Genomic DNA, 23,997 nt, shown 5'->3' with positions numbered 1-23,997 from the left:
GAGAGGGAGATATTTGTTTCTTTAAAAAAAAAGAAAGAGAAATTGTAAATATATTAATAGAACATGATAACAAAAAATAAAGTCAGACCTAAGGGTTTAATCAGGGAGTACATCCAGGCTTTGAAGAAGCTTAATTCTAACTTAAGCTAACACATTCCTCATCTTAGTAAGGCTGCAAATGTAATTCTGCAAATCTGAATCTTTAATCAAGAGCTTGACTTCTTCATCAGCCACCAGACCATCTTGAAATTTCCTTTCATACTAGATTTCCCTGATTTTCTCTTGGAAGTCCTCTTTAGCCTTGGTCATTGGGTCTCTTTTGTTGCATTTTTTGTGTACTACACTTCACACGCCTTCATGCTCGCTCTATGCAACGTCTTCATCTGAACTTGCAATTCAGATCTCAGTCCATGCATCAAATTGCTCTGTGTATTCTTAAACAGACAGTTATTCCTATGAATCCAAATAGCCCAAAGATATTCAGCACGAATGACATTCCAAAGAGCAGCAGAGCATTTAATTTGTTGTCCCAGAAGGATTTCTTGCCCCATGATAGTTGCCAGTTCTGTATAGGCACAACTTAAAAATAGATGCTCTATTGTTTCCAGTGCAGCATGACATCTTGGGCATAAACATATTTGTTTCTTAAAAATGTCATGCCAAAATATTTATAAAGCCTCACGTCAAATTGGTTTTCCTAATCTTCTTTCCTTAATAAGCACCCACAACATTTTTTATCATTAATTAATTAATGAGAAAAATGTTACTGTGTTTAACTTTACAAAAACCTTGGTTTGTTTAACCTTACGAAAACCGAAAATCGAGCTTTGGAAAGTTTTCAAAGTTTGGAAGGCCTTTTTTTTGTTTTAGAAACAAATCTTGGCAAATCCACTTACGATCCACGCTTTGCCACGTGAACAACTGCATGGAAGCCACGCGAACGATTGCATGGAAGCCACATCTGACGAGGTTCGATGCCACGTGAACGACTGCATGGAAGCCACATCTGACGAGGTTCGATGCCAAATCTACACGTATAAAGGAGGTGACGGAGGAGGTTTGAGAGGGGCACACAACATTACCAGTTTTAGGTTCGAGAGTGCAAGCACAACTGCATTGAGGGGGCTGATTGTGGTGCCATCCTTCCAGCTGGGGCCCTACTACACCCCTGACACCCTCTACGCCCACGCCTCCTTCGCCATCATAGTCCATCCACGATGCCCTTGATACGAAAGATTGAATTGGGTAGAGATACCTTTTTCTATTCATGAGACTCTCAGCAATGCAGTTGAGCGTGAAAAGGAGTGCATAAAGAAAAACCGTAGCTAGAATCACAATGCCCTTCTCTCTGCCGCCGTCATGCTCGAAACTCCACGGAAAAAAATCCCTTATACCAACTATTTCAATACAAAAAACACTTTCTGTCTTCTACGTTTTTGTCTGTTATCAATTTTTGGCAGTAAATAATTTTCGTATGTACGTTTGTCTAATTTTTCAGCATTCTCTTAATTTATTTAACGTTGTAATTTTGTAAATTTTATTATGTTGTGATTTTCCCTTGCAGTAAGGTTATTGTTGTATTTTCTTTAATTTTAGTTAGATTGTCATTTTTTATTGTATTTTCTTTAATTTAAGTTGGGTAGTAACATTATATTATCTATTTTTTTAAGTATTTTCCAAATCTTTTGAACATTGTAATTTTATAAATTTTAGTATCTTTTGACACTAAGGTTATCAATAATAATTTAATATTTAAATTTACCAAAAAGTTACCACTAAGGTTTCAAACCTTAGTGTGCGTAAGGTTTTTTGGAAAAGTTAAATACTAGCGCCTTCAAAAGAAATTAATTAATGTGAAAGAGTGAACAAACACCTTAAAAAAATTAATGAATGTGAAAGAGTGAATAAGCACCTTAAAAAAAATTAATTACTTAATGAAGGGCCAGGGGCATGTATTATATTTGACCCTTATGCAACGGTCAGATTTTGAGAGCCTTCAGCTTCGGTTTTCTCATTTTGGGTTGAAGGTCTTCTCTTCTCCGCACAGGTGCATCTTTGCCTCTGCAGCAGCTAGCATTTCGCAGCTAGTTAGATCGATCCTCTGCAGCTAGCCTTTCGCAGCACAACACCATGAATCTTTTCAGAAAGAAACCCACTGCCAAAGGTACCCATTCATCAGCAGGGTTTCTTAAGGGTTTTCAACGGGTGGATTTTCTGCATATTAGGGTTTCTTACAGTGGGCTTTTCATATTAGGGTTCTTAACAATAGGGTCTTCACCGTACGTCAGGGTTTTTTCCGGCAGGGCTTTCTTCATCTGGCTTTTAATAGTGTGGTTTCTCCCAGGAGTGTTTTAACAGTATTTGGGGTTAAGCTTTTTCTCAGTATCGATTCAGGGGTTCTACAGTAATGTTTTACGGAGTAGGATTACAGTAAAATGCGGTTTTCTTAAAGTAGGTTTTGGAACTTATATACAGCATGGTGAATTGCGCAATCCCAGATGCATCTCCATGTTCAAGAAATCTGTTTGCTGTTGCTGTCTAGTCCTTTATGTTTGGTTCCTCTAAGCCTGATCTATCTCGTTGTGCAGACGCCCTTCGAACCAGCAAGAGAGAAACAGCGGTTGCAACTCGAGGTTCTATCTATGTTCGGTTATGCATTCATTCATGTAGTAAAGATGCATGCATTTAAAACACACATACTGACACACTTACTGACTTACACTTACATGCAAATAGATGCATGTGCACATGCATACTGGTTACATACATACTGACTTAGTGACATCACGCTTGTCAAAACTTGACATTGGCAAGCTCCTAACCCTATTTCACTGAAGGAGCAGTTGCCAACCCTGTTTAGACTCTGCGTCCCAACTTTCCAATGCCTTTCTTTGACAACACTGTTGGAAAGCATTGGTTGGCAAGTTGGGAAAGGCTACATTGCCGCATCACATTAAGCTTGGCCTTAAGAAAAAGATGTTTTATGAATATTTGCAAGCGCTGCTGCTGAGTGCAGTTGTGCCTTTGCAATTGTGGTGCATCTTCAATCAGCTCGTCCTCTCATGTAAGCTTGTCTATGTCTATAATGTGGCATGATAACAAGGTGTTGGGATAGGTATTCTCAAAACATTGCAGGGTTGCCGTTTTCATTCTGCTGAGATGCTTTGACAATTATGACTGACATATAGAGAGAGAGAGAGAGAGAGAGAGAGAGAGAGAGAGAGAGAGAGAGAGAATTGTTGGAAATTGGGGGCTCCACTTCTCGGGAGGTCACCCATCCAAGTAGTGTTCACGCCACTGCGCGCTTAACCTCCACCACTCTAATCCCTTCCAAGCCACGATAATTGGTGTAGGGATGAGAATGGCCTTGTAGGCGGCTAGGCTACGAAAATTGGTGGAGGAGGGATGAGAATGGCCCTAGTCTTCTATATTACTTATAGGTGATCCCATTGCTTGGGACTTTATGCTTGTGGGATGTAGGCAGCCAGGCCACGACTTTCCAACATGAATGGGCACATGTTGTGTGTTGATTTGTGTATACAACAATGAAGAGAGTCAAAGCTCATTAGCTACTATCTTCGCCTTATCACATTAAGCTTAGCCTTAAGAAAAAGACGTTTTATCTGTTAATGAATCTCTGCGAGTGCTATTGAGTGCAATGGTGCCTTTGCAATTGTGGTGCATCTTCAATCAACTCTTCCTCCCATGTGACATGATGACAAGACGGGGGGATATGTATCTCAAAACATTGCAGGGGTTACCATTTTCATTCTGTTGAGATGCTTTGACGAGAGAGAGAGAGAGAGAGAGAGAGAGAGAGAGAGAGAGAGAGAACGCATGCTAACCAGGTCTATCATGAGCTCGTATCAGAGAAAGATTGGGTTTTAGCCAGGGCCAATAAGGTGTGGGGATTGCACAAGTCTAAATCATGGTGGCAGAAAACTCTTATGCGTGGTTGGCAGTCTAAACTCCCTTACCAAGGTAAGGTTTTCATTTGGAGGATGTTGGTGGGAGGGTTACCTACACGGGATCAGCTCAGCCGTTGTAAAATTACATTGGCCTCTTGCTTCTTCTGCACGACATGCACTGAAACAGTTATGCATCTGTTCATGAGTTGTCGAGTGGCCTGTCAGATTTGGTCTTTTGTCTCTCGCGTTTGGGAGGCAGTAGAGAGGTCTACTGTTTCGGCTCAGCAGTGGATATTTGGGATTTGTCCTCAAGTCATTACTTCGGACAGTCACCTTGTGATATTCCATTTCCTTAGATGGACAGGACTTTGGCATATTTGGACTACACAGAATGGGTTCATCTTTGATTCCTTGTCTGGAATACATGGGCACATTCTACGTATCCGCGGTTTGCTGCTTTGGCAGTTTTCTTCTCTTCTCTCAGCTTAGCTACTGGATGCGGATGTTATTTCGTTATGGTCTGCGGCGGCTCGGCTGGCTCATCTTTGATGCTTTTATCTGGGATGCTTATTTGGCTAGGAGGCTTTCTTATTAGTGTGCAGGTTTTGCATGGTCATGATCCTTTAGAGGATCTTTTGTGGGGTTTTTTTTTGGGCCATAGGTTCTGTGTGAGCCATGTGGCTGATGTACATTTTTACATATAATATAAAACACCATTTCACGAAAAAAAAGAGAACGCATGCTTCGTGAATAATTGGATATTAGAAACTTCTACATAGAAAATGGGCACATGTACTCTGTGGATTTGTGTATACAATAATGAAGAGAGTCAAAGTTCATTATCTTCCTCTTGAAATATAATAGAGTGCATTGTCCATGTGCTATGGCGATACTTCTCTATGGCATGTGAGAATGCAAAAAGAAACTTCTACTTAGAAAATGGACACATGTACTATGTGGACTTGTGTACGGCATGTGAGAATAAAAAAGGGAACTTTTACATAGAAAATGGGCACATGTATTGTGCGGACCTTTGTGTTCATTAGCTATTATCCTCCACCTAAATGGTGCATAGTGGATTAATGTCCATGTGCTGTGGTGGTACATCTCTATGGCTTGTGGCAATCTCCTCGATTGGTCGGTGGCGGGTCTAGATCTCCAAGCATGGGGAGGACGTTTGGCTCTCTCAAAAGATTGAACCCTCACTTTCCTTGAGAGTGGGTTCCAGAGGGTCCTGGGCTTGATTGTGACACCCGTGTATTCTTTGGTTGAAGCTAAATTTTGGGTGCAGATTGTTGTGGTCACCTAGTGGGGCCTAGAAAACCTGTAATGGAGGTACGAGAGGTGTCTTGTCCAATGTGAACATATAGGAAATGTAGGTGATCATGTAGAAGAGGGTATTAGTGACCAAGGATGCTGCCTAAACTTAGCCAATATCATCTCAAGTGGTCCAAAGGGCTTACTCATGATTTTGTGTGAAAACGTCATTAGGTTCTTAAGTCCCCTCCGACAGCGGGTTGACAAAGTCGCATAGGTGGCGGGACTCACCTCGCTTCGGATACTTATTGCTTCTTTGGAGAGACCCTACCCCATAGACAGCTCACACTTTCTTCAGCAGTGGTGGAGTTCTCGGGGCTTGTGAGTCATTCAGCTCACACTTTCTTCAGCCGTGGTGGAGTTCTCGGGGCTTGTGAGTCATTGATTCATCTGTCGCCAATTGGGACACCTTGCTAGAGCTTGCTCTCGTTGATGCAATACAGCACCTAGGGCATCCGACGCTCCACGACGGCCGCGGTACCAAGAGTGGATCCCCCATTGTGTCCTCATTCTTGACAACCCTCCTCCTGCTCGTGGTGGCACCTCGTTCCGAGGAGTAGTTGGATCAGGAGTGGTAGATTGTTGGCGGTCTCAGTCGAAGATCCGTTTGGACCCACCCCAGGACGCGCAACCCCAGGACCACTTGATGCCTCCTCTGTGCTCTAGTCCTACTCTCGCCTCTTGTGATGAGCCGGCACCCTCCCCCCCCACCTCTCCACCCCCCTAAGGAGCCGACCCAGCCTCACCACGCTCCAGAGCCACCCCCCCTACGTATGTTTCTTCTACCATTGGTCAGCCTCTTCCTCCTCCACCCCCTCCATAGTCACAGGGGACGGAGGGGACGGACCATTGGAATGGGGGGACGCCGTCCCGGGAACATTGTGGGATGGGGACAGACGGGGACGGACGGACGTCCCCAGCTGGGCGTCCCTCACAAGGGACGGCGTTCTGGGGACGGATCCAAGAGGGGACGGCTGTGGGGGACGGTTGCATGGGAACGCCTGCAGGTTAATGTTTGGGCAATGGTCACATTTTTGACCTTTTCTTTTGGCTGTTTGGGAGGGGCTTTTCATGGGCCTTTAGCCTTGGCCCATAGGCCTTGAGCCATCAAATTTCATGTGTTGGCAAGAAAGATCACTATGCTCAAAACCTTTTTTCAACAAGAGTAGCCTTGGTCTATCATGTTGGCAATTTTGTGTGGTCAGATGCGCACAAATGCTTATGGTCGTTGGCTAGTTGATCCATCGGAAGTAGTACTTGGCAAATTTCAAGGTAAAATCCCTGGTTGTCCATTTTCTACTTCCTTGATTCAGGATTGGAAGAAAGTGCTCTCTCGCATCAAATGGTCTCCCCATCCTGCTTCTATAGCTTCCTCGCTTCGAATGGAAAGCCTACATTGGAGTGCTGTTTTTTGCTCTCCCCTTGTTGTACAACAACCAATTAGAGCTTACAATCTTATGAAGTTGGGCATCCGGTTCATTGACGACGTGGTAGATACTCAAGGGCAAATTCTCTCTTTTCCGGCAGCATGCCAACAATACAATCTTGGGATGCATCATAGATCTATATGGAAAGCTATTGCAGATCTCTTACACCCTTTCATTCCGATTCCAACATTGGATGTAAGAGACAGGCTTCAAGATTGGCATCTTCAGTCTTCAAGTTCAAGATTATCCGCTCAGCCTTTGCATCTATTGACTTCCATACAGGCTTATCGATTGATATTACCTCCTCCATGGATTGCTCATCATGCTAATTCTCTTTGGCATCTGAATAAGTCTTTAGCTTGGTGGAAAGGAAAACTGACATTGATATGGAAGTTGAAAATGCCATTGAAGCAGAGACTCTTTCTTTGGAGATGCATTGTTGGTATTTTTCCAGTGGGAGTGAAATTGGCTCAAAGAAGGATTGCCTCTCCTCTTTGTCCAAGATGTCATCATACTACTGAGAGTATTCCGCATTTATTGTGGTCTTGTTCATATTCCAGAGACCTTCTGGACAAGATCTCCTATTTTTTATCTCTCAGATTTCCTGCACACAGTTTCTACAGGTTTTTCTGGATGTTTGGCATGTTATCAGCTTCTTTGTCACAGTATTCTCTTTTCTTCCATTGGATCAGATACTGGGCCTTATGGACCCTCTGGCTACAGCGAAATCATGCATATCTGAATTCACCCCTTCAGCACTCTTATGAGTTCTTCCGAGCCTCATTGCGGCAGTCCTTATATGATGCCTTACATGAGGAAGATTTGGATGTTTCTTGTGTTCAGCTTTTCTTTTACTGTTTCTGATGGATAGGGCATAGGCTCTTTTCTTGAGCACTGCCCTGATGTAAAATGGATGTTTTATAATATAGTTTCTTCGTTTCACAAAAAAAAAAAAGTGTGTGTGTGAAGCTTGAGAGAGAGTGTGTGTGAGGGAGAGTGTGTCTTGAGAGGCTACAGCTTGCTTGTGTGAGCTTGAAACTTGAGACCTTGGCCCTTGGGGCTTGCCGCTTGAGGGGGAGAGAGTGTGTGTGTGTGTGTGAAGCTAAAGCTTGAAGTGTGAGAGGGAGTGTGTTTGTGTGTCTTCTTATAGGGACCACCATGCATTCTTGGTGAGCAAAGCAGGTCCATTTTGAGCAACCTTAAAGCTTTTTTATGAAGCTTAGTTTTCCCAAAAATCTCCATGGCTTGAGACATAAAAGAAGAAAGATCTCGAGATGACCAATGTAATAGAGGAAGGTAGAACTGGACATAAGCTAGAACAATGGACTGAACAATTCGAAGCCTTACGTGCAATGGCCAAGTGGAGATCTTCCAATATTCTAATTTGTCCTGAATTTTGTTTAGTACCCAAGATATTTGTTGCTTATTTCTGATTTTCCAGCCAATGGGATAACCCAAATGTCTTACTATGTTTTCTGGGTAAATAATCTGGCCGGGCCACAGGATAGCATGCCAGTCACAATGCTTGAGAGGTAAGAGTTTTGATTTCTGAAAATTAATTTTTAGACCAGCTGCCAACCCGAAATCTGAAAGAGTATCCATCAATAGGCGAAGCTCCAGAGGACTGTTCTTTGGCATGAAGAATGAATCATCTGCATAAGCCTGTGCAATGAAAGGCCGTGAACCAGAAATCTGAAGCCCCTCTAACTGTCAAGCCTCAACTTTCAAGGGCCAAGGCTCAAGCTCTTTGAGCTCTATCTCTCTCTCTCTCTCAAGCTCTCTTTCCCTCTCTCAAGCTCTCTCTCTCTCTCTCTTTAGACTTTGGCAATCAGTACAAGCATAGGGTTTTGCGCATGGCCGACATGGAGGGCTTCACATTGGGGCTACTCACCCACTTCATGAGAGAGGCTCTTGCGGGGATTCGTGCAACCACCGTGCTTGATGAGGAGGACCCTGACACTCCTATGGAGGGGATTAGGTAAACCCATGTCCCATGTTGTCAAATCTCGTTTTCACTTCTGTTTCTCATTCCTTAGAGACTTAACCTTAAAGTGAAATTTTTGCATTCTAGGGATCCCACCGAGCCTCCACCCACTCCACGACGCGATTTGATCGTGGCGCTTGTGGAGAGGAGGTGGCGATGGATGCATAGACCTATCCATGGTCTTGTGGCCTTGTTGCATCCCGCTTACAACGATCGGGATGCCTACTTGCCAAGGATACTTCCCGTCACGAGCAAAGAGACTTCCTCCAAGAGCTCATTCGATATAATGATCAGAGGGGAGCCACTTTCACGAACCCACTTTCTTCGAGTAGGGAGTCAATGGTGTGGCCACTTTTTTGGCGGGAGTCATTTAGTTATCAAATGGCTCATGTACAAAAAGTGGCTTTGAGAGTCTTGTCACAGGTGACTACTGAATATATAGTGTATACTCTAGTCTCTAGAGTCATAACTACTAACTAGTTCTTACATTCTAATTTCTAACTCTCTTATTTTTCATAGGATTGCTCTTCGGGGCATGTGAGAGGAACTCGAGTTCCTACTCACTCATACACACAACGATACGAAACCGTCTCAGCACCATGCAGTTAGAGCGGCTTGTATATTGCCGTGCTGTCATGCGCATGGTGGAGAAGATGCATGACATGGAGAAGCAGGTAGAGATCTCCAGAGTTCAAAGTTCAACTCATTAATAATGATTTATAAATGCATGACTAAAGTCTAATAATTTATAAATGTTTGAACTTTGCTTTCAAGTGAATGTCGACGAGTTCAAGTTGACAGTGGACACTCCACAAGGAGCGAGATCCAGAGGAGGAGTCCATATTCGACGCCCTACTTCGACCTCAGTGGGGCGTGGACTCGACTTCGAGGAGCACTTTAGCACCTCTTGTTGAAGAAGAGAGCCCGAGTACGATGACGAGGGCAATGTCCTTAGCGAGGGTAGTTTTGGGTTGGCCTCTGATGATGGAAGCACCTCTAAGGAGGGCATTTCTTCCCCTAGTGATTTCTCTGAGGAGAAGGACTAGAGTCTAGACTCTAGACTCTAGACTCTAGTCTCTAGAGTCTAGACTTTAGACATTTTTGTACTTAGTGTTGTGACTAGTCAGTGGTCAAAACACACTTTTTTGTATTTCCTATTGTAGGCCGTGGGCCACGACTCTTATTTATGGCATGTTCAGTGTTCATTGTTCATGACTCTTGAAAATTTGTACTAATTTATGTCATATGACAAATTACAACTTCTCTAGACTTTGCATCTCTAAATGTGTACAAATATCTTTTTTTCAAGTATTTTTTAAAGTGGATCGTACCTCAATCGAACTTATTTTTCAAAATTTAAAAGTCTCATACCTTCGTTTCGTACCTAACAACTATGCTCCATCCCCAACTCTTCCTGTCTAGACCAAAGAACCACAAGATAGACCTCCTCCCGAGCTCGGTTCCACCTAGCAGGTTTCCATACCACCTGTCCAAGTCGATGGAATAGGAGAGTTGGACCACCAACTCCAAGAACTGTTGCAATCTGGCTTCATATGCCCCAGTGTGTCGCCATTTGCAGCACCGATGTTGTTTGTCAGGAAGAAAGATGATTCTTCTCGATCGTGCACTTAATAATGTTCCTAATGCCTCAGATAGATTATATTCTCAAGAGGGTGAATGGGGCCAAGGTTTCGTACCTGACAACTATGCTCCCTCCCCAACTCCCCCTGTCTAGACCAGAGGACCACAAGATAGACCTCCTCCCAAACTCGGATCTCCTTAGCAGGTTTCCATACCACCTGTCCAAGGCAATGGAATAGGAGAGTTATACCAGCAACTCCAAGAACTATTACAATCTAGCTTCATACGCCCCAGTGTGTCACCATTTGCAGCACCAATCCTGTTTGTCAGGAAGAAAGATGGTTCTTCTCGATCGTGCACTCAATATGCTGACTATCAAGAGTAAGTTCCCGATGCCTCAAATAGATTATATTCTCAAGAGGGTGAATGGGGCCAAGGTGTTCTCGAAGAGTGGGTACCACCAGGTGAGGATTGTTGAGTATGAAAAGCTATGATTGTTGAGGGGGACATCCCCAAGACAGCCTTCCTACGGAATGGGCTCACTATGAACATGTTGTCATGCCTTTTGGCTTGACAAATGCCCCAACAAAATTCAACAGCATGATGATGGGTGTTTCAAGGACTTAATTGGACAGTGTGTGTTCATATTTTTGGCTTGACATACTGGTATTTTCAGTCATGAAGTTGCTGAAAAGCAACGAGCTCTATGTCAATGAGAAGAAGTCGGAATTATATTTGTTCGAGGTTCACTACCTTGGATATATAATCAGTGCTGAGGGCATCCAACTTGATCCGGCCAAGGTGGCCGATATTGTCAATTGGGAAATACCACAAACCGCATATGGCATTAGATCCTTTGTGGGTATATGCCAGGCATACTCCACCCACATAGACAAGTTCTCTGATCTCTCGGCGGATCTCACCGATCTGCTAAAGGGTGTCGACTAGAAGGTATCGGATCCAAATGACTCCACAAGCGTTGAAGGCATTCAAGAACCTCAAGGTGGTTTGTCAAAAGCGCCTTGTCCATAGTCACAGGGGACGGCGACGGGGACGGCTCAGGAACGGGATGGACAGGTGACGGGAACGGCAGGGGACAGACAGATGTTGCCGAAGTGGTGTTTCTCACAGGGGACGACGACGGGGACGGCTCAGAAACGGGGGACGCCGGTGGGGGACGGTTCTGTGAGGGGACGGCAGAGAGCCGTTTGCAGCCGTTGCGCCCGCCGTTTATATCCGTTGCGCTCGCCGTTTATAGCCGTTGCAGTCCACTTACTTGGGCCTTGGCCCTTGAGCCTTTGAGGCTTGGCCCTCTCTCTCTCTCTCTTGCCCTTGAGGCTTGCCTCTCTCTCTTGCCTATCTATATAAGAACAAGCCTCTACAAGGCTACAAGCACACACAACTCTCAAGCTTTCAAGCTTCTTCTACTAGCTTTTCCAACTTCCAAGTTCCAAGCCTCTCACACAAGGCCCGCGGGCCGCCGCCCTACTATCTAGACTCTCTCTCTCTCTCTCTCTCTCTCTCTCTCTCTCTCTCTCTCAAGCCTCTTGAGTCTTGAGTCTTCCAACTTTCAAGCTTCTAGGCTCTAGGCCTCTCTCTCTCTCTCTCTCTCTCTCTCTCTCATTCCTCAAGGGACAAGGCTCAAAGAGTCAAGCCATCTTCAACCATGGCATCCTCCTCACGTGCCGGGGCTTCCCGCGTAGAAGGACAACGGGATGGACATGGTGGGAGGAGGTTAACTACACCCCATCCGCTCATGGAGGCGGTTCTCAGCCATGGGTATGTAAGCTTTGAACGTACCGGCGAACGGGTGGCGCCGACAAAGTGCGAGCCCACCTCTTGCATGAGAGTGGGCATGAGGTGAGGTTTTGCACGAATGTCACGCTCGAGAAGAGACGGGAACTTCTTGACAAGCTTAGCGTCTACGAGGCGGTCGAAGCGACAAGAAGGACACCACGAGTGGCCGTGGATCCCGTGACGATGGGGAGAGGAACTCAAGCCTCTACAATGGAGTCATGTGGTGGATCGGGATCATGCACACCACCACCTTCACCATCAAGTCGGAATGTTACTCCATCCACGACGCCGGCACCCTCCATCATCTCCACGGCCTCTCAACCATTACGTAGCCCATGACGACAATCTACACTTGGGGAGAATTGGAACCCCAAGTTGAAGGAGGAGGTGGATATGGCGGTGGCCCGCTTCTTCTTCCACGACCACATTGCCTCTCAAGCGGCTAGGTAAGTGCAATCGATCATTGCCAATTCATCATTCATGTTTTCATCATCCTAGTCCCCTTCTCATTAGTAAATTACTTTCTTGAATAGGTCGGAATACTTCAAGGTCATGGTTAAGAAGATTGGGGAGTATGGCTCAACCTATACGCCCCCCTCATCCGAGAGCTTGCGCACTACATTGCTCGAGAAGGAGAAGCGCATTGTAGAGCAAGCGGCCGACAACACAAAGCGGCAATGGGAGAGGAACGGAGTCTCTGGAGTGACACCTGCAAGAGGAGTATTCACGCCATGGCTGCATATTCCCGCAGAGAGATGTACTTCATCTCATCTCATGATGCACCACCTGGTTTAGAGCTGGCCGACTGCCTTTATGGAGTAGTATAAATACCAAAGCCCACAATGATCAATCCATTGTGTCATCTCATAATTCACCAAGTGCTAAGGAGGCAATCAAGGGCTAGGACAGCCAAGGAGTGCTAACACAAAGGGGTGAAGGACTGCAGGTCAAGGGCAGAGTTATCTCAGCCAAGAAAGGTCAAGTTTTCCTGTATTTTCTTTTCAGATTTACATCATTCTAATAAAGCAAATACACCATTCGTGATGGGGGCCCTACAGAGGGTATTTGGGACCCAATACTGTGTCCTCTCCTCTCTCCCTCTCTCTCTCTATTTTCTGCACATCTTCATTCAGTTTTGTGTGTTAATTCTGTCGCGAAAAGTGTGATGATTTTCTGAGCATTGAAGTTACCGATCTCCCCCGAAGCTTCCACATGTTATAGTGGTATCAAAGCCTACTTCAAGTGCAAAGATTCAGCAAAGAAACCAAAATTTTTTCTCGTTCGTGTGGTTGGTTTTCAGACGCCGGTGGACTACCCTTTCGGAGTGACTCCTGTCCCCCGAAGGACGGTTGGTTTTCAGCCTCCTGAAGTCTCCCACACACATAGTGGATGGTCAGATTGCGCTCTGGAAAGGAAGTGCGTTTTCCTACTGTGGCGAGCTTCGACGACAAGAGAGACCAAGAACCTTGGGACTAGAGTGCACCGGGCAGCCCAGCTAGGGCACCAGGCTGGAGTGTTGCAGAGATGTTCGAGCAGATGATGCGAGCAATCGCAGACCAGACAACCAAGTTGAAAGAGCAGAAGGCGCAGATTTTGGCTCTGGAAGAGTGTACTCGTTCTCCAGCGTCGCGTTTTCCATCTCCTCCTCCCTCTCCTTCCGTATCCCAGATTCCAGATCCTCGACATAGGGACCCTCTCGCGGGGTCACGACCACAGCCGAGCTCTTTGCTTGAGTTGCAGATGTGTGCATTGGAGATCCGACATCGTGAAGATGAAGCCATGCGACGCGTGGAACATGAGCGTTACCTCAAAGCTTTGGACGCCAGATTGACACCAACGGCACCCTCAAACCATTTCCCGAGAAAATGAATTTCAGTAAGTATAATGGTAAACTCGACCCCACAACTCTCTATTCATGGTTGCATCAGTTTGAAGCTTACTTTGCCGCAATTAGAAAGACAGATACTGACAGGGTGATCTTAGCTAGTTGGTACTTGGAAGGTGAGGCCATCCCTTGGTGGACTCAGTGGGCTCATGCCCACACCAGATTAGCTATGGCAGCTTATGTGTGGGACGAGTTTGTCCGCGACCTTAAGCAGTGGTTTCTACCGCCCCACTACCTTGATCGACTCGAAGACGAGTTCAGGGGAGCGCGTCAAAACACGCAACCAGTCCTTCAGTTTGCCAATAGAATTTCGACTTTATGTTTGCAATTAGGCTTATCTGATTCGGACAAGAAAGGTCAGTTTTTGTATGGCCTTGACACGCAAATCCAGTGGTGGGAGGTGCGTATGTTTAGGCCAGTCGGAGGCTCTCTTCATTCAGTTTTGTGTGTTAATTCTGTCGCGAAAAGTGTGATGATTTTCTGAGCATTGAAGTTACCGATCTCCCTCGAAGCTTTTGCATGTTACAAGTACCTTCAAGAAAAGGCCAACCCAATGGCCGATGCTTTGAGCAGGAAAGGAATAGTGACATTGACCACTAGACTTGACCTTGTTGGTATTGGACTAGATGACATGAAGCACACGTACGCGGATTCCGAGGAATTTGGTACACAATGGGAGCGAACATTGGATGCCACAAGGCCATGCCACTTTTTGATACGAGATGGTTGGATTTTCTACAAAGGCCGACTTTGTGTCATGAGGTCGTTCAAGGCAGCTCTTCTCCATGACGCCCATGACGCCATCACTGGTGGTCACCAGGGCATGAATTCGAGTCTAGAGAACTTAGAAAGGCAATATTATTGGCCAAGAATCAGAAAGTAAAAGCTCCTTATGGGAAGAAGATAGGGTTGCTACAGCCTTGACCAATTCTCGAAGGACCTTTACAGGATCTATCAATGGACTTTGTAACAAATCTGCATCCCTGGTAAGCGTAATACGCAGTGCTTAACTGTTGTTGATAGATTTAGCAAGTTTGTTATGCTTATTCCATGCAGGGCCAATGTGACCACCATTTGTTCATTCGGCATTGGTACCCACTTGGCGGGATCCCTAGGACCATAGTGTCAGACCAAGAAGCCAAGTTCACCAATCATTTTTGGAAGGCATTGTTTGATAATTTTGGTACCAAACTGAATTTTTCCAGTGCATTTCACCCACAAACTAATGACCAGTTAGAAATCTACAACCAGGATCCCTAGGACCATAGTGTCAGACCAAGAAGCCACACCAATCATTTTTGGAGGGCATTGTTTGATAATTTTGGTACTAAACTGAATTTTTCCAGTGCATTTCACCCACAGATTGATGACCAGACAGAAATCTACAACCAGTTGGCATTTGATATGTTGAAGTGTTAAGTCCACGATCAGCAAGGTAAGTGGGAAAATCATAATATTTCTGATCATCATTTTACAAAATTCCGAGTCCATTCTATTACAATAATATTCTCTGGACTCTCCGTTGAAGACCAGCTGGCCACCCAACGAGATCCAGTATCAAAATTTGGTTCCCAAAAATCTTTCCTTTTAGTCCATCCGAAATCTTCCTTGACGTACGCATGGGTGTCCTAGCAACCGCGAGCCCATGCATCACCTCTAGGATCCTCCTTAGGTGTCCTAGCACTTCACTCAGGAACCTTAGGCCACCACGCCTTGCCAACCAACCATTGGAGGAGCTGGGCAGGCTGTCGGCCAGCCCAAGAGGGCTTGGCCAGGCCCAAGCCGACAGGCCCTAGGGCCTTGCCCATCCAGGCGGCCGTGTATGGGGGCTACCCATACAGTTTGCGCAAGGCTGCCCAACAGCCAGAAGAATGCGCAAAAGGCCAGCCTGTGCGAAAACGTTGCATTATTAGCATTTATTGCTTTTTGTCCAAGTCATGAGGCTCCTAGCAGCAGGCTAACCAGCAACATTAGGGGGTATAAATACCCATACCTGAATTCAGTCATACTATCTCATTATCCACAAAGGTTGCTGCGTTCTAAGTGCGAGGACAGCGAAGGGAAAGGGGTGCTCAACCACGGTGAAGAAGTGCAGGTCAAGAACCAGTCTTTATTTTCAGATTTAAATCATTCTAATAAAGCAAATACACCATTCGTGGTGGGGGCCCTACACAGGGTACTCGGGACCCAATATTGTGTTCTTCTCCCTCTCTCTCTCTCTCTCTCTATTTTCTGAAAATCTTCTATGTTGTGCCTTATATTCATCATGAATGATTGCTGAATTCTGAGCATTGAAGTTACCAATTCTTCTCTACAAGTCTAGGTTGTTTCCCAGAAGGAAATCACCCTTCTACAATTGAACCCACTCAAATATGCAAAAAAAATAATCTATCAAATATCGTGTACCAAATGGGACACCAAGGTACATGTCTCCAAGGTCTCCATCTTAACCTCCCAAGAGATCAACTACTCTTAGGTTCCTGTCTTAGATCACCCCTGCATGGTCCGGATCTAGTCCTTCAGATCTATCTACAAGATCGAGTTCTTCAGGTCGGTCTACCATGAATTTGAGTAATCAAGGAGAACCTTGGTCTATGTTGTTCAGCTAAGTACCACTCAAGAAGCTATCAAAAATCTGCTTCTCGATACTTACGCAAACTAAACTTCCTCCACCTAGGTCTGATCCTCATGGGTACGTATGGAACCCTCTAACAGAGGGAAAAGAGCCATTAGGTCTCTGGAAGGAACAGGAACCATCAAAAGCAAATAGGAAAAGCTTACTGAGACCTTCACCTATGCATCGTGTGATCTTCTGTGTTTAGGTTGCCCCACGGATCTCCTAAATGCAAAACACGAGTGATTAGTACAAACCTCCTAAGAGAGGTGCAGGCTAGCTCACCACCCCACCCGTAGGTTTGCATCCCATGCCGAAGGCGCCTCAGCAAGCAGGCGTTGGTGATATATCAGTGGTGATTGGCATGGTTCGTGGGCTTGGAACCGCCTGTATCAGCCTGCTTCCTCTAATCCCAAGGCTCCCCTAACCCTTGCAAGAATGGAAGTTGCGGTCAAAGCGCTACTAATAAATCCCGGAGGAAGGTAGACTGGGATCCCCTCAACCTACCAGTGAGGGGAGGAAGGGTGACCCGTCGATGAGCCAACAACCACAAGAAATAGGAAACAAAAGTTGACGCACTGCTAGAAATCCTCGAGGAAGAGTGGACCAGCGAGTGAGAGGAGGGTGGCCCAAGGGATCTTCGTCATCCCAGGCAAAACCAGTACTCAAAAAAGGTGTTGGGAAGCAGTGGGGTCATGTCAACTCCACTCGTCGGCATCCCACTGAATATGTGTTAGGAGGGGCCTATTCTCCCAAAGCCATAAACACCAAGATGGGGCGCCCATGGCCTCAAAAGGGGGAGGATCAATGTGCCACTTCCATCGTCGTCGACCCACAATGCCGACCCTCTGGAGAGGAGTGGGGGCAGTACCATTGAAGAATTGTCGTGTTCACATGAGGTTGCCCAGGGGACTGACCTCCATGGTGATTGAGTATCAAGAGAGGGACCCCTATCCTAAAGAAAGAAGCCATCTAGGCATCATCCAAGGGGGGTCGGCCGAAGGGAGGAGCTAGTGGAGTGATGGTTGAGTCGATGTCAAGGCGCATGACGGAGGTGCCGCACAAACCCTAGAGGGAGGAGCCATGGCTAACTCGATGTCGAGGTGCATGACGGAGGCGCCGCACAAACCCTGGAGGTCCTCTTGATGGATCTGCTTGTGAAGACGTCCGAAGCGCCTCCAAACTAAGTTCCCACATGATCTAGGCTAGGCTAGAGCAAAGTCTACACCAAGAATAGTGAGATCATGACCCAATCATACATTAACATTATTAAATCATCAAATCACCAATTATTGGTGTTTCACGACAAACGGTTTTTCAAGCCCATGAAATTCTCCCTACAATTACGTCATGCCAAAATTAGGAGTCCTTAGCTAAAAGAATCTTATCCTTAACTTGAGAATGACTAAGACTTTCACGCTCGTAAGAATGTACGTTTTTAACATCCGTGAGAAACTCAAGATCTTATTCCATCACCTTTTTTGAGTACTCCTTTCGTCTGGGATGAAAAACTCAATATCTTGTGATTAATGAAAGATTTGAGATCAAAATCATCAGAGAACATCAAAGGACATAATTGTGCATCATTATAAATATCCAAATCAAAACTCAAAAGTTAATAGTTTTTCACACCGTAATTTTTTAACGCCCATGAAAAAAACTCAAACCAAGTGCGAAAGAGGTTTGCAGTGAATTTGTGGACGAAGACAGTGCTAAACTCTTGTTCAACTCTCTCAAGGGGGGCCACGGAGAAGAACCATCACACATCAAGAGTCCAGGGTCCCCCCCCGAGACAAGATCTGAGATGTGATGCGGCTCGAGAGGAAGTCTTACTTTGCCACAAGATGAAGAGCTTGCCTAGAAGGGCTCTGCTCTTGTGGTTGGACAAACCTTCGCATCTCCACTTGACCACAAAAAATTCGAGATCAACCACTATACCTGGCTAATGCAAGAGCAGGGAAAGTCCCAGCAGGAGGTGATATACCACATAGTGGCGAGGAGTACCATGTTGGCCACTACAGACCAACCACAATGAGGGAGAGGCAAGCAGAGGCGGGCAGTGCTCCAATATAGAAGTTTCCTCTAAATACTGAGGAGGGACGATCTCCTGCTCCTCCAAGATGTCAAGCCCTACCTAACATCCAAGGTAACGTACTAGAGTGCCTAGAGGGATCCATTGAAAACTCTCTACTGGTCTCCGAGCCGAGGTGGGCACTCTATGTTGACCCATAAATGTGTGACTTGTGCCAGTTAATCAGAGTACTTGAGGCAAGCCAAAAATCCTCAATCATTGCCGTGAAACGACGAAGCTTCCCTTCTAATCAGCAAACTCACAGTCCAGAAGCTCCCCTTTAGAGTGTGAATGGATAGGCAAGGGCCCTAGGTATCGAGTATCAGCGAATTCAAAATCAAGAAGCTCCTCAAGAGTGCGAATGAGGAGGTGAAGGCTAGGTAGGGTCCTGTATCCTATGCCTGGGGGTAAAAATGCATTGCCTTTGCTACAAAGACGAAGAGAAAGGGTGCTAGCCTTGTCGCACCAAGCACTAGATGGTGAAGTAGTCACCTTGCCCTCCCTTAATGAAAACCTCACCACGAACCGAAGCTGGTGCGAAGCCAATACAAAGCATGGTCACCTCCAAGAAGCACCCGGTCATATGCCATCTCAAGTAGAGAAGTAGCACTACAAGGTCCTTCACCCACATCCTGCATAAAGCCTATCTGTGTCATGTGAATCAAGTCAGAGAGGTGTGGTTGAAGGCAAAGCCGCCTTGGTGAGGATCTCTAGTCGATCGCCTCCCTCCTTTGGGATGAGGCAAATGGGACCGTCCGCCGCGGGCTTTGGGGATCCCCCAATACATAACCTCACCTCCATGAGGTCCAATGTTGCATGAAAAGAGACATACAGAGTCCCCAAGGCACTTCAATCTTCCAAAGGGAGAGTGCCTCAAGAGTCTGGTTCAATAGAGAGCAAGCATAGCACTTGGGACCCAAGATGGTGGGAACTACGCTGCCCCCCTAGCGGACCCCTGAGTCCTCGAGCATGCTGAAGTTGCCTCCCATGAACCAAGCGTCTACTAGAGGAAGACCTTGGCGGAGCTGATTCCAAAAGGCGATGCAATCCGTGGCTATGTTTGGAGCGTAAATGTTGAGGAGGCCGAGCTAGGCCTTCCCAACCTAAAGAATCAGCAGCTGTTCACATCCAAGGACGATTAATCATGCCTATGTCCTCCACCTATGAAGCCAAGAGACCCAACAACAGCAAACCAGTAGGTGTGGCTCCTAGGAGCCCGGAAGACTCTTCTTAAAATGAGAGGGACGATCGACAGTCAGTTGGTGCTCTGGATCATCCCCACAAGGGATCGGTAGGGCTCCCTAGTGACTATGGTCTTGCGCCTTATGCATAGGGCGCCTCCTAACCCGCGAACATTCCATGAGACAATCCTCATGGCTGAAATGCTAGGTATCGCAACACATAGAATCTCTCCCTGGCAGCACAGTCAGCTAATCTTCAGGGTAGGTTTCGATGGGGAATAATGGCAGTCCGTGTGGTGCGAGGGTAGAGGCGCTCCACATAAGCTCGAATGTGGGCTCAAAGGACTCATCATCCCATACCATCCCTAGAGCCACACTCACGGAGAAGGAGAAGACTACTGCTCCAGTATGAGCTGAGTGGGGGAGCACTAGTGCTACATGACGATGAAAATCCGAAAAGACACATAATCCTTTGAGAAGTGTGGATAGGACAAACACAATGCTGGAGGGACGTGTGATCCTCTAAGAGGTGTCCCTCCTGCACTAGAAAGCATCGGAAGGAGGCCTAGTCCACTAGGACTCCCATAAGGAGTCCAAAAGACCCTGGTAAGGATGGGGCAAACGCAGTGATGGGGGGTGGAGAGGATCTGGGTCTCAACAAGGTCGAAGAAGCTCTAGAAAGATCTCCAATGGGAGGGAGGCATTGGGCCCTCGATGAGAAAGGGTAGGATTTCCTCTGTGCTAAAAGAGGGGGTCCTAGTCACAAGGGACGGGGGACGGGGACGGGACGAGGGACGGCCATATGTAGGGAACGGGGACGGGGGTAGGAACGGCACTTAAAAATTACTTTGTCAGTACCACCCACTCGCCTATACGGGCAAAGCTTGCATGTCCATGGCTGTGCACCACCTCCATGAGAGGATGGGGTGTGATTGACCTCATCCCACCATGTCCATCCCGTCGTCCTTCTACGGGTAGTTGGAACTTGAAGAGCCACTGCGACGAGGAGGATGCCATGGATGATGGATGCCTCCTTGTCACTTGATAGCTTGAGAGAGAGAGAGAGAGAGAGAGAGAGTGAGTGAGGCTTGAGCCTTGAAAGTTGAGGGAGAACTTGAGTGTGAGGATGGGTGGGTGTGTGTGTGTGTGTGTGTGTGTGGACTGATTATACATGTCAAATGTGGACTGATTATTCTCAACAACTATCTGATCACACTCCACTTTGGCTCAACCTTTCATTTGGTATGCCTCTAGATGATATGCAGCTCTCTTTAGTCAGACATTTGCAGGTCAATCAATTATATCTTTCTCATGAAAAATTCCAGCAAATGATCAGATTGGCTTGCAAGCCATTGTTATCCCATGCTCAGGAGGATCTGGATTTTGCTTGAAACTCTTTTGTACATCGTATTCAAAATGTCATTAAGGAATATGGAAGATGGTACATGGCAGAAACCGGACAGCATATCCAATGGGCAAAATCATACAAGCAGTCCTTGGTACAGATTAGCCATCAAAGGTCTCTTTCTGCTTCTGAACAGAATTCATTGTCTTGTGCTTCTTCCATAATTGATGCTAATGATAAACGCAAGCTTTCCAAATGGCAGACAAGGGCTAGAGTTAAACCTATGCTAGATAAGGGTTGTTCCTCGAAATCTTTCTTTCGAAATTTACATGCGTACAGACAAAGTCAATCTATCATGAGAGTCAAGAAACCCGATGGTCTTTGGACCCAGACTTTATCGCAGCTAGAAAAACAATGTCTGGATCATTTTCAGCTTCTTTTTTCTCTACCATCTTCTTCTACACCTCAGGTTGCATTAGCTCGGAGCAGATTTATTGAGCTTGTTTCTCCTATTGTTTCTTTGCAAAAAGCTTCAATGCTGGAAATGTCCTTTTTAGATACTGAATTGGATGAAGCCCTCAAGCATTTGGGTAAACATAAATCCCCAGGCTGGGATGGTTTGACGGTTGAATTTTTTGTAGCCTTCTGGGCTGAATTGAAGGGTCCAATCTTGAAGCTCATTAATGTAGCCTAGCAGCATCAACATCTTCCCTCCGCTTGGAAGCATGGTCTGGTTAAGCTTGTGCCCAAAAAACCTCTGTGTGAGACAATGGATGACTGGAGGCCTATCACTTTGATGCCTATTATATATAAACTTATTGCTAAAATGTTGGTACATCGGATAAAGGATATCCTTCATGATGGACTTCATCCCAGGCAATATGGTATTGTTCCAAGAAGGCATATACATGATAATATCTCCAATACTCTCATCGCAATGGAATATGCAAAATATTCTGCTCAAGATGTCTTGGTCATGCAGCTATGGTCATAAATCTTTAAAAGGTCATTGGGTAGAGATCTGTTGTTGGGATCTGGGAAATGGAAGGAGAGGGAGGAGAAGACGGAAAAAAGAGGTTGGAAAACGGGTGAGTTTTTCCAGGGCAGAGATCTGCGCCTTTTGCTCTTCCAATTTGGTGCTCTGTTCTGCGAGTGCTCGCATCATCTGCTAGAACGTATCCTGCACACTCATGTTTGCCGCCCTCGAAGGACTGCCTAGTGCACTTTGTTCCCAAGTTCGTCGTTCTCTCTGCAGGAAAATGCACTTCCTTTTTGGAGCGCAATCTGACCATCCACTATGCATGTGGGAAACTTTCGGAGAGTGAAAATCAACTGTCCTTCTAGGGACTGGAGTCACACCGAAAGGGACGGTCCGCCGGAGTCTAGAAATCAACCACACAAGCGCGTTTTTTTTCTTTCTTTCTTTTTTTAAGGTTTTTTGGTTGTATCTTCACACTTGAAGAAGACTTTGATACCAATGTAACATGCGGAAGCTCGGTGGAAGAATCGGTAACTTCAATGATCAGAATTCAGCAATCATTCATGACGAATATTACCATCGTGGCACCTGGTTCGCGCACAACCCAGGTAGTCCGGTTCAATATGGACGGTATGGTGGAGGTGCGGTTGTATCCAACCGACCGTTTTTTTTGACTGTTTTTTTTTCTTTGTTTTTTCTGGCAGTTTCTTGCGCATTTTTGACTGTTTTAATCTTTAGCCTTTGCTTGCATCCTATAGAATAGCCCCTCCCCTAACCCCATCCTCACAAGTGCTCATTGCTCAAGAGTCAATCGACTCAATTCTCTCCCTCAAGCTCTCCTTGAAGCCTCTCTCTCCTCTAGGCTCTCTCAAGCACCTCCCTCTTCCTCAAGCCTCCTCTCCCTCTTCCTCAACTTTGAAGCCTCTCTCTCTTTCTCAAGCCTCTCCCTCCCTTTCCCTTTCCTTCTCCCGGGGCTCCTCTCTCCTCTTTCACCATGATAGAAAAGCATGAAGCCTTTACTTTGCATGCCATGAGAAGAACGATGGGAAGTCAGAGGCATGGAAGTGGACTTGCAAGTATTGTGGCAAGGTAGGTCTACACTAGTAGTGCCACTAGGCTTCTTGCACATCTCTCCAAGATGGGGGGCAAATTGCACCTTGCAAGAAGATCCCTCAAGGCATTGCCGATGGCATTGTGAAGAAGTACTCTTTACTTGGCAAAGCAAGTGATAGTGGAAGAGTCTTCCTTGCCATTGCCACCGCTCAGGACGAAGTCATTCGCCGGCAAAGGATACATTCTCCTCATCCTTCTCTGCATCCCTCTCCTCCTTGATCAACTCCAACCTCTCATCAAAGAGACCAAGTGAGTTTGAGGTTCTACACAAGAGGCAAGCCACTCTTTGAGGCACCATTGGAGTGAATGTGACCTTTGTGACCTCTCTCTCTTGGGTCCGAGCAAAGCAACAAGAGGCAAATGTGGAGATTGCACGCGTGGTCATGCGCGGTCATTGAGTGCAATCTCACATTTTGTGTACTTAAAACTCCTCAATGGCAAAGGATGTTGAGGGCCATTGCCGAAGTAGGACCATACCATGGCCCTTGGCATGGTATCACCTACAATAATATGCGCACAAAGGCACTTGATGAAAGAAAGGAGAGAATCAAGAAGACACTTGAGCCTGTCCGAGCGGGATGGGTGAAGTATGGGTGTTCCATTCTCTTTGACAGATGGACCGATAGAAAGAAGAGGGGCATCCTCAACATTCTAGTGTCTTGCGTTCTTGGCACTTACTTCTTGCGGGCCGTGGATGCCGGAAAGGCAAGGAAGAAAATCTCGGGCGATTTCATCTATCGCCACATTCCATTCGACAAGCCATAATCGAGGTGAGATACAATTTTCAGTTTAACG

General features: G+C 46.0%; 1 protein-coding gene across 1 annotated transcript in view; it reads left to right on the top strand.

Moving 5' to 3' along the window:
* The first annotated feature begins 1,984 nt into the window (after window positions 1–1,984).
* Window positions 1,985–23,997, top strand: part of LOC147615361 (vacuolar protein sorting-associated protein 2 homolog 3-like) — a 70,359-nt gene continuing 48,346 nt past the window's right edge. The window contains exons 1-2 of the mRNA XM_086779449.1: window positions 1,985–2,164; window positions 2,589–2,633. Coding sequence (XP_086635575.1) covers window positions 2,131–2,164; window positions 2,589–2,633 — 79 coding nt within the window. The 5' untranslated portion in view covers window positions 1,985–2,130. The remainder of the gene's footprint in view (window positions 2,165–2,588; window positions 2,634–23,997) is intronic.

The sequence above is a fragment of the Cibotium barometz genome, chromosome 40 (genome assembly GCF_041138505.1).
Source record: "Cibotium barometz isolate CiBa-2024 chromosome 40, ASM4113850v1, whole genome shotgun sequence".
In the NCBI taxonomy this organism is placed as follows: Eukaryota; Viridiplantae; Streptophyta; class Polypodiopsida; order Cyatheales; family Cibotiaceae; genus Cibotium; species Cibotium barometz.
The sequence above is the reverse complement of the archived record's forward strand: the minus strand, read 5'-3'. Positions and strand labels throughout refer to the sequence as shown.